This window comes from Plasmodium yoelii (genome assembly GCF_900002385.2).
Source record: "Plasmodium yoelii strain 17X genome assembly, chromosome: 11".
Classification (NCBI taxonomy): domain Eukaryota; phylum Apicomplexa; class Aconoidasida; order Haemosporida; family Plasmodiidae; genus Plasmodium; species Plasmodium yoelii.
Window position 1 is genome coordinate 407,199 of NC_036183.2, and position 12,063 is coordinate 419,261.

The 12,063-nt window shown below is 23.1% G+C and overlaps 4 protein-coding genes across 4 annotated transcripts; 2 read left to right on the forward strand and 2 right to left on the reverse strand.

Annotated features, from left to right (window-relative positions):
• Window positions 1-200: 200 nt before the first annotated feature.
• On the forward strand, window positions 201-1,955 carry PY17X_1107400 (GTPase-activating protein, putative; the record flags this gene model as incomplete). Its single annotated transcript, XM_721782.2, has 1 exon — window positions 201-1,955. One exon carries the CDS (start codon window positions 201-203, stop codon window positions 1,953-1,955), a length of 1,755 nt encoding a protein of 584 aa, XP_726875.2.
• A 1,162-nt stretch (window positions 1,956-3,117) lies between these two features.
• Window positions 3,118-6,139, forward strand: PY17X_1107500 (transcription factor 25, putative; the record flags this gene model as incomplete). Its single annotated transcript, XM_022956445.1, has 3 exons — window positions 3,118-5,308; window positions 5,515-5,772; window positions 6,060-6,139. The coding sequence occupies 3 exons, from the start codon at window positions 3,118-3,120 to the stop codon at window positions 6,137-6,139; spliced, it is 2,529 nt and encodes an 842-aa protein (XP_022812353.1).
• Window positions 6,140-6,788: 649 nt separating this feature from the next.
• PY17X_1107600 (uncharacterized protein) lies at window positions 6,789-8,768 on the reverse strand (the record flags this gene model as incomplete). Its single annotated transcript, XM_719541.1, has 1 exon — window positions 6,789-8,768. The coding sequence occupies one exon, from the start codon at window positions 8,766-8,768 to the stop codon at window positions 6,789-6,791; it is 1,980 nt and encodes a 659-aa protein (XP_724634.1).
• Window positions 8,769-10,425: 1,657 nt separating this feature from the next.
• Window positions 10,426-10,978, reverse strand: PY17X_1107700 (conserved protein, unknown function; the record flags this gene model as incomplete). Its single annotated transcript, XM_721735.1, has 3 exons — window positions 10,426-10,532; window positions 10,636-10,739; window positions 10,875-10,978. 3 exons carry the CDS (start codon window positions 10,976-10,978, stop codon window positions 10,426-10,428), a joined length of 315 nt encoding a protein of 104 aa, XP_726828.1.
• Window positions 10,979-12,063: the final 1,085 nt, after the last annotated feature.

Genomic DNA, 12,063 nt, shown 5'->3' on the forward strand with positions numbered 1-12,063 from the left:
TTATAATTATCGAAAAATAAATTGAATTAAAAGTGTACATACATGAGTATGTATGTGGTATGGTCATATATTTCAACACCCTTAAGATGAAACAACCAAAAATTATTATATAACTTATTTTAACAAAGAAAAAAAAAAAAAATTGAAAACTTAATGTTCCGAAAAATTATGTTGACATATTGTTTGTTTTTTCCAAAGAAATGAATAAATATGAAGCAATAAAAAATCGTATAATACATAATATACATAAGAAGGTTACAAAAGGAAAGAAACATGGAAATACCTTTGCACATAACACTAGTAATAATACATGTAACATAAATGATGGAACATTTATTGATCTTCGAGAAAATTATAGCAGTAATGAAGATAAACAAAGTGAAAATGAAAAAGACAATGATGATAAAAATATAAAAACTTGTAATATAGAAAATGAAGAGAGTAACGAAGATAATCAATATTTAACTTATTATAATGATGGATATTTAAGAAATTTTCTTAAAACTGCAATTGTTAGTCCATGCTTAAATATAATTTTGGGAACTAATTTTATTTCCTTTTTAAACGAAAAAGAAAGAAACAGAGTTTCAATGACATGTAAACTTTTATTTTTTGAAGTTCATTCAATAAATAATCTAAAACAATTATATAAAAATAAATTCATAAAAAATATACAAAGGAAATTTATTTGGAAAGCTATATTATTAGCTGAAAATATATATATGAATGAAAATCAATATAATGAATATCAAAAAAAAAAAAGTTGTTATGATAATATAATTGAAAAAGACATTAATAGAACATTTCCAAATAATCCATATTTTATAAATCGAAAAGAAGATATGCAAAATAAATTATCAAATATATTAAAAATATGTTCATTATATTTTAAAGATATCGGTTATTGTCAAGGTATGAATTATGTTGCTGCAATATTGTTATTAGTTTTTCAAAATAATTTAGACGCAATACGTTGTTTTATTGCCTTATTAAAAGGGTTTAATTTAAAAGGCATGTTTATATATAAATTTCCACAATTAAAAAAAATTATATATCAATTAAATATATTAATAAAAGCTTATATGCCTAAATTGTTTTATTATTTTAAAAGAAAAAAAATAAAAATCGATTTCTTTTGTATAAATTGGTTTATGACATTATTTTCTCAAGATTTAAGTTTTGAAAATACATTAAAATTATGGGATATGTTTTTTTTATTTGGCATTAAAATTTTAATTAAATTTAGTCTAGCTATTTTATATCATCATCAACAAAAAATTCTGACCATGTCATATGATCAAGCTTTAATTTTTCTTAAATCAATTACTAAGTTACCCTTTACTAATTATCTTTTTGAAGAACAAAACTTTTTTAAATATTTAAATAAATTTAAAGTAACTAATCGAATGTTAAGACATATTATATTATTCAAAAAAAATAATGAAAAGGTAGAAATATGTGTTGACAAAAAAAATATTGGCAAAGTTAAATGGTCTTTTTTGTTAAAACAAAATTCAAAACAACTCAAAAATAAAAATTTTAATAATAACACACACATAAAAAAAATATCATTTTTTGATAAGTTGATCGATAATATAGTATATAAAGCTTCCTCTATAATGGTACCAAGAAATCCTCCTAACCTAATTTATAATGATCAACAAAATAGACAATATAAACATGCTAGCCTAGGCGCAAATGTGTATACTGATAATTTTAAAATACCCGATATAAATTATGAAAATAAATTTCCTGAACATACATATTCAAATGAAATTTTAGCTAGTAATAATAATTGCCTTGGAATTAATTTTAATACTAATTTATTTTGCGGTACTACTCAAAAACCTAAAAACGAACAAGTTAATCACGACGATAAGAGAGAATATATTGTATCTGACCAACAATCTTTAATGGAATCAAATATGTATTTTGACTTAAATTTGACAAAATAAATTCTTTGAAATATGTACAACTATAGCTAGTAATGGAAAAAAGTTGTATACTAAAATTTTTTTTTTTTTTTTTTTTTGAAAAATACAGCCAAAATATATTCAATCATCTTTGGTCAATTATGTTACTAATATTTCGAATCGCAATATCTCAAAAAAGTATAATCCAAAAATTATAATGGCTACGAATGTAACAAATAATATTTTATTCGATTATGAAAAATGCATATTACTTTCATATATGTAATCAAGACAATGCTCTTATCAATTCTGATCATTATTATCAATTTATGAACCAATCATACAAATGAAGATAGTACATGTACAAATGCATAAACGAATATGACACATAAACACGATCATATATTTTTGTTCCATTTATATAATAGCATAACACACTTTATTTTATTTCTCATTTACTTTAAATTATTTCATTTCGACATTTAAATTGCCTTCTTTTAGGTTTTTACGACTTTTTTTTTCCCTCCTATTTAAACACATATATATGTATATATTTTATTGTCACATTTTTATGTTATAAATTCATCATTATTTCATTTATGGATTTTGTGTACATATACTACATATCTTTATCAACGTTTAAAAATATATATTTATTCCTTCCTTTTTTTCGATTAGTTAATTTATTTTTTTATTTAAAAATGTAATTATTATTTTTTTATTTTTTTTTTTTCTATATATACCTATGATTGGTGCCGTTTTCTTTTGTTTGTATATTTCATTTAATTTTATGTTTTATATATTAATGAATAAACAAGTAAACATTATTTTAACGAAAAAATTGCATATCCATTTGATCATAGAAAAAAAAAAAAAAAAAAAAAAGAGATTGGAAATAATAAGGGAGTATATATAAAGAGGGAAGGAAAAATGTTTCAACCTCTCAAAAAATAAAAAATATTATAAAAAAATAAATGAATAAATGAATAAATTTTTTGTATGTAAAATTTATTCACAAAAAAAAGAAAAATAATTAGATTAGTTTAATAGTATATTACCAATTTTTATGTATATTGTGATTTGTTATGGTGTGAGTTCCATATAGGTACATGTATATATATATATATGTAACATATACCGAATTATCTAACCTTATTTATTTTTTGCTGTTTTTACGAATGTTAATAATATAAGGCATTTCAAAATGTCTAGTCGACTATTAAAAAAGTTCTTAAAAGAGCAAAATAGAGATGAGATAAACAAAATAAATCAATCTGTGGAAACAGAATCGTTGCCTCTAAAGCCTGGTCCTAAGAAAAAAAAACAAATTTTCAAATATTTGGAAGAATCACAAAGTGATGAAAATACAAGTGAAAGTACGACTCAGGTGGAGGGAGATGAAAAAACAATCCTTTTTAGCAAAAATGCACAAAATCAAAATAAACAAAAAAAAGGGGGTTTAAGTAAAAAAGATACCGAACAACATACAAAACAAGAAACAGAGGAAAACAAAAAGAAAAAAAATAAAAAAAAAAAAAAGAAAAAAAATAAAGACGACGAACTCGAAGAATTATTAAATAAAATTGGTGAAGAACAATATGAGAAGCAAAAACAAGAACGAAATATAAAAAACCCAAAACACCCAAGCAATAGCAATAGCAATATTAATAGTGGTGAATTCGCAAAGGAAAATCATGAGCTAAGGGAAGAAGTCAAGCTTTGGGCATGTACACATGAAAAATATAAATATTGCTTAAAACTAGAAAAAAATAATTTTGATGTAAATATAGAATTAAAAAGAATATTTGGTAAAGATTTTGTTAAAGAAAATAAATTTGTTAAAAAAAGTAAAATTAAATATTTGAAAAATTGGCTAGTTCAAGATTATAGTACAAAAACAATACAAGCACCATTAACTATGAAATATGTTGAAAACGAATTTAAAATTGAAAAAGAAAAATTATATTTAGAAGCAGAAAATTTATTCTATTTATTATTAGATACACATGATATACAATCAATGAATGATTTAATAAAAAAATATCCATTTCATATAGATACAATATTAATATTAGCTGAATATTATAATGAAACAAATAATTATGAAGTAGCTAATCAGTATATTAAAATGGCTTTATTATTATTACAAAACATTTTTCATATGAATTTTAATATAGATTATATAAATAATAACCATAAAATATATGTTAATCCACAACTATATGATAATAAAGTTTTATTTAAAACCTTATATATGCATATGCAATCTCTTGAATATGAAGGCTGTACTATAACATCGTTAGAAATTGCAAAACTGTTGTGTAAAATTGATTTATGCAATGATTTATGTGGTATACTTTTAAGAATTGATGGAATTATGCTAAAAGGAAATGTTTTTGAATTTTTGGTTTTTTTTTCATTCAATTTTATCCTTCAAAATATTCATTATGTTATGCCACTATCTAGAACTAATGAAATTATATCAGATTTTTTTTTTAACGAAAATGATATTAAAAATGGCGAAAATTGTATTACGGAAAAATTAAACCCAAATGAGGAAATCTCTCATAATAATATTCCTACTACCAATCAAAGTACTAATGAAATATCAAAAACACAAGAAAATATTTTGAAAATGGAATGCAAAGAAAACATTTCCTCATTAAAACGACAGGATGGAGATATTTTTGATGATGAAAAAATAATTTATGAACAGTTCAGTCAAAATAATGATTTTACTAAAAAATTACCTGAACAAGATAGAAATAATGACAAATTGGATTATTTACAAAACACACACACAAAAAAAAAATATGATTTTCAAAATTATGAAATTAGACTTCATTTTATTTTACCAAATTTCGCCTTTTCTATACCATTATGTTTATATCTAAAAAATAACACTAATGTGAATTATAATGAAATTAATGAAATTAAAAAAAATGATATATTATCTTCTTTTTCTTATGAAGAATGTAAATTTTTAATCCCACATTTTAATATAAATTTTAATTGCTACTGGGGTAATAATAATGTTAGCAACTTATGTGACAAAAAAAATATATCATATTCTTTATCATATTCTTCTCATCTATTCTTAATTAGGGCATTATTATTTTACCCCGATTTTGTTCAAATATTTGTAAAATATAATAATTTTAATACATCAAAAATTGTTAAAAATACTATATATGATATATCCTTTAAGCATATATTGTCACATCCCCCATTTTCAGACAATACCTTATTTAGTAATAAAGAAGAGTATGAAATTGTACAAAAAATCATATTAGCTTATCTGGAAAAAAATAATATATATTATAAATCTGAAAAAATGATTACCTGGGTACATGTTTGTAGTGCATTTATACACGAAATGTATAAGGACGAGTTGGGTAATTTTTCGTTGTATTTTTTATGAACACTCATAATTTTACAAAATTGTACATTTGTTATTATTTTTTTATTTATTTCGCGTCAATCTGTCTGCCTTGTTCGCGTCAATCTGTCTGCCTTGTTCGCGTCAATCTGTCTGCCTCGTTCGCGTCAATCTGTCTGCCTCGTTCGCTTCAATTTTTATATTTTTTTTTTTTTATAACAGTGGCCAAGGAGCTTGATGAAGCACGAAAGCAATGGCACAGAAGAATTCCACTTTTGGACATAAATAAATATAAAGGAATACGAGTGAGCGAATTTAAATCCAGAAATTATTTATTACCCGATTTCATGATGGAAAAAACTGTATCACATCCAGCTCCTGTCCCCAACACAACATCACAATATTATGTTTCATTAGATAGCAATGTGCTTGTAGCTTTTTTTCAATGTTTACTTCCTTGGTATCAAGTAGATTATTATGGTTAAATAATTAAATATGTTTTATTTTTTATGTTTTTACTTTGTGCTTTATTTTATTTTCAAAAAAAGGTGAATAAATATGTATTGAAATTTTCGTGGATATAAATTCATAAGCTTACACATATCCCGAAAAATATTAACACAATTCCTTATAAATGTACAACGTTATTTAACTATTTTAACTATTTTTTTTTATTTTTTTATTTTTTTATTTTTTTTATTTTACATAATTAGCTAATTTCTTCTTCATATCGACTTTATTTGCTTATTCCTTTTATCCTAATGCAGGCACGCATTCAAGGCCTGTGTATTTGGGGACAATATTGGAAACAGTGATAGAAGAAACTAAACGTTTTTTAAATATTTAATAATTTGTTTAATTAGTATGTATATATATATAACTCAATTGTAAAATTGTGCAATAATATAACACACCGATACACCTTCTTTAATTCTATATATGGCATTTGCATATGTATATATTTATATGGTTGCACAATTATAGTGCAAAAATAATTAAGTGAATTTTTTAATAATTCACAAATCGAAGATAATAAGTTTTTCGTAGAAAATAAAATTAAACAATATGATAATCCAAGATTGTATAAAAAAAAAAAAAAAAAATAAGCAAGATGAAAACATCAAAATTAGAAAAGTATTCAAAAGTAAAATTGAGACTAGAACAATACAAACAAATTATATAATTCAATAAAAATATATAACGGAAATAAATAATAAAAAATGCACACACATTTATAAGTGAATCTATTTAATATAAATAATTGAAGATTCCGATTGTCTTATTTTTATTATCTTAAAAATTTGCCAGCATAGTATATATTCCAATGTAGTCTCACACAACATGATAAAAATGATATATATTACCAACTTGTTTATATTATAATATGGTATCTCCATTTTACTTTTGTTTGCTGACTTGAAACAATAATTTAGATAAACAATTCAAAATATATGAATAAAAAGAATACAAATAAATATATATCCTAAAATTTATCTTCATTCTTTACAATAGTAATCAAAAGCATCTTGATTGCTAAAACACCAATATAATTTTCCGTTATCTATTAAAGGAATTTTTTTAACAATATCACAACAAAAACAAGAATGTACCCCACTAAATTTAATTTGGCCCATTGGTGTATAAGATCGATAAGCACTTTCATCTAATAAATAGATAAATAAAATGATCCATAATATAATTAAAATAGATGCAGATGTGATACGTACAATCCACTCTCTTGGTTTCATTTTACATGCTGGTCTTCCTTCATCATTTATTCTGTTCTTCATAATAGACATAATATTATGTAATGCATCTGTTTTATGTACTTTATTAGCTATTTGTTTTTTTCGATAATTTTCTCCTTTTATTTTTTTTTCTCTAGCTTTTTCTTCAATTAGTTGTTTCGTTGCATTCGATAAAAACCATGAAAAAGGTGGAGATGTTAACATTCTTTCTCCTAATGTACATTTATCAGCTGATGATACTGTTGTGATTGTAGCAAATCCATAAAGTATTCCTCCTAAACATCCACCAATATGTGCATAATTATCTGTATACCCAAACATACCAATAAAAATACCAAATATAACGACTAATATCATAAATATAATAACACAACATGGCCTAGGTATAGTTTTCCAATATTCTACATAATAAGCAAATAATGCTCCTATTAATCCATATAATGAACCTGATGATCCAATTGTAACTCCGCATGGGTCACACACAGCCGATAATAAATTTCCTGTTATTCCAGAAATAAAAAATAAAAATAATGTTCTTAGAAACCCCCAATCTGGTTCAATCATCCATAATATTTGAATTTGACATATAACATTAAATATTATATGCATTAAACCACCATGTAAATACATAGACCAAAATAAACGATATATTTCTCCATAATTTCTAATATAATTTGTATTTAACCCTCCTAATTGATTATATACACGATTATTTATTGAATCCCATGTAGCATATCCTCTACCATCTGGATTATCTTCTACTTTATTTTTTGGCCATCCATCATCAGATGTTTGTGTTCCTATAAAATGTCTATCTAAAGCTGATTCTTCTAAATTATATTCACATGCACCATATCCTAAAAATACAAAAAACGGCTCTCTATCTGATTCTAAATGCTCTGTATATATTGGGTATAAAACTTTAGATATACATCTACCATTAAATGTATTATAATTAAATATCATTTCAGAAAAAAATACCCAAAATAAAATTGCTGTAGTTGATATACATACTACTAATCTTCCAACTAATGGATTATTATTTAATCTCGGATCTTTTACTTTTTTTTTTGCATTTACATTTTTCCTTCTATATTTCCCAAGTATAGGTGAAGAAAACGGGTTCAAAGGGGCTCTCCTTCCAACAGCTCCAGATGGCAATGTATGCAATTCATTTTCGTCATTAATTAATATTCTTATTTCATCTAATCGATCTTTGTCCATTTTTAATTCTTTTCCATATCCAGTACTATCAACATTATTATTTTTTGCATCATTTTTTACACCATTTTTTACATCATTTTTTACATCATTTTTTACACCATTTTTTACATCATTTTTTACATCATTTTTTGGGTCATTTTTTGGGACACTTTTTGGGTCACTTTTTGGGACACTTTTTGGGTCATTTTTTACATCATTTTTCGTGTCCTTTTTTGGGCCACTTTTTGGGTCACTTTTCGCACTAGTTTTACCCGTGTTAGTGGGCGGTTTTTTTGGAACGCCTACAATTCCTTTTTCAACAAGATTTGGATTTCCTGGAGCTTCCTTTTTCAAAGCATTACTATTTTTAGGATCTCCAGGTATATTAGCTTTTTTTACTTGGTTTCCTTTGTTTATCCATGGAGGTGATTTGACACCCTTTTTGGCTGTATCATCTACTAACTCATGTAAAGCTTCATTCTTTTTACTATTAACTATAGCCTTTTTCGATTTATTTGTTTCCATGTGAACATTCAAGAGAGTTGGGGCATTATATCATAAGCGCAAATATATGTTTGCGTTTGGAACTTTACACTCTTAATATGTGTAAAAGTAGTTGTATACACACATATATGTAAACTTTTTTTTATTATTAATATATTCACTTTACCTAATCTACCTTAATTTTTATTACCAAAATTGTACGTATATTTGAACCCTCATTCCACTTTTGTGATATATCAGAAAGTAAAAAAAAAAAAAAAAAAAAAATATGTATATATATATATATATATATATATATATATTTACATATACATATTTACATATACATACACAAGATAAAAATTAGCCAAAATAAATATGTTCAGAATGAAAATTGTAAAATAACAATAATAATATTCCGAATTATGCTAACAATAAATTACTTAAAAGTGTGTAAATGTTAGATCTAAATGATTGACAGGAATGAGGCAACAAAATGGGGATATATATATATATATATAAGGAAAATAAGGAAAAAAAAAAATATTAAATATATTATATTGCACAAAAAAACAAAGACGAACTGTAATTATGTACACTCTCTAGTGAATACATAAAAAAATGAATTATTCCTTAATAAGTATGATACAGAATTAAGAGTATGCATTTTTGGAAAATTTATTTTAATTATTTTTTTGTTATTATTTGCATTTTTATAAATATTAAAGATCGATTTTCAAAAAAAATTACAAAAAAATATGTGCACATTACACATATATATATATACAAGTGTTACTTAACAAGTTTATAAATTGACTTAAATAATAGGTAACATATTATTGTACGTAAAAATTGAGTATATTTTTTTGCAATTATTATATAAATAAATAAGTGTAAATATATAAGTGTAAATATATAAATAAACAAATAAATAAATGTAATAATATACAACACTTTATATTGTTACCATTGCTATATATGCAAAACATAAAAATTATACTTAAAAAAAAATAAGACCAAACATAAGATTATAATGGTGATTTTTATTTTTACAAAATATAAGGTTTTTAGACTTTTCCTTAAGTAGCGTTTGTGTGTGTGCGTAAATATTTACATATATGTATATATTTACTTTATATATTTACTTTTATGTATATATTTACTTTATATATTTACTTTATATATTTACTTTATATATTTCCTTTTATGCATATATTTTTATATGCACATTTTCACATAGCAATTGCCTTGTAACATTTTTATCATTTTCCTTAAAAATAAAAAAGACGCATAAATATCGCTCTTACTCCATTATATGCCCACTTGTAATTTAATTATTATTATGAAAATTATTTCTGTTCAAATTCGAATTGTATATTGCCAAAGTAGTTACAAGATAAAGTTAGGATAAAAATAAGGGCCCTAGCAAGTTGTTTATTTCATCCTATTTGTGAAGACACAAAAAATGCATACATATATATATGCATATATACAATCGGTATATAAATCGGTACATAAATTGGTACATAAATCGGTACATAAATTGGTACATAAATTGGTACATAAATTGGTACATAAATTGGTACATAAATTGGTACATAAATTGGTATATAAATTGGTATATAAATTGGTATATAAATTTGATATATTTTTCTTAATTTACTACTTGTATAATTTGCCTATGCCCATACACACGATCTTAAGATTGAGATTCAAAAAATTTGGAATCCAAAAATAATATTCTGTTATATAATTGGTGACTATATTTATATAAATTTAAATTGATAGTGTATATATCTTTATTCCCTATAAAAATTACAAAAAAGTAAGAAATACATTTAAACTGTTATTATGTCATATCATGTCATATCATATCATGTCATATCATGTCATGTCATATATTTTATACTTGGGAAGAGATTAATTCTTTCATCATCTTGGACAGTATTCAAATTATAGGTTACATGAAAATTGTTATATTTTAACGTTGGCAAAAAAAACTCGCAAAAGTCTCTAAAAATAAGAAATAAAAAACAAATATTAAATAAATTTACATATAATATGATATACATACAAAGAATTATCATTATTCATATCAAAATAATATACTCTCTTTCTCTTTTTATATATAATCATAATATATTTTACTTTACTACATCATTTCCTATGTTAGTATAAAATTCTATTTTTTCTATCGACTTTAATTCGACTTTTGAGCAAAGAATAATTTTATTTATTCTATTGATACTCATCTTAAAATGTAAAAAAAAAAAAAAAAAAAAAAAAAAAATATATATATTTCCCTTTGACTAAGTCATATACACATTTATTAGATCTTCATTATTATTTTTCTACTTCATTTTTCGTTTCATTTTTCTACTTCATTTTTCTATTTATTTTTCCATTTCATTTTTCCTTTTTTTTCTGAATCTCACATAATATTTGTCTCCTATTATATTTTATGGATTTTTATTTCAAAATAAACAAATTATGAACATGTATTAAAATGTGGATACTAAACATACTCAACTCAATAAAATTGTGCATATATATGTACATGTACATAATATGTATATATGTGCATTTGCCGCGTCACTTATAAGTATAAAAGCGTGATAGTACAAATAATAGTTCCTACTTAGTTTTCCTATTAATATTTTTTTTTTTTTTTGGTTTTTTTTTGGGTTTTTTTTTTTTTTTTTTTTTTCAATGTATGCATATAACACATGCTTACTCCCCTCTATATAACAAAAATAGCAATATTAAACTATTGTCACATTTTCCTGTTTTATAAAATAACACGATATGATACCTAATTTTGATACTTTATATATGACCAAATTATGTACAAGTTTTATATTTTTTTCATACTTGACTTTTTTTTTTTTACACTCTTCAACAAACATGTCAAAATCAACACATAAAATATAGCTACTTATGTAATGATCAAAAATATAGCATCTAATAATACCTCAATAATATTTATAACATCCAAATAAAAAAATAAGCAAGCTACAACCCTTCATAATTGTACACTTTCATAATTGTACACTTTCGTAATTGCACATACTTTCCCTTTTTAAAGAACAATAATAACTTATTAATTTTATTTCCTTTAGCAGTTTTTTTTTTTTTTTTTTTTTTTTTTTTTTAAATTATAAAAATATTAAGTTAAAAAGCATACATGAAAGAATTTCAAAAAAAATAAAATGATAGCAATGATATAAAAATTGTAAAAGATTTATAAATAATAATTTAATTTACTAATGTAAAAAATGCATGAAAAAAAAAATATATATACATATATATATATACAATTTTAAATAAAAGATGATTG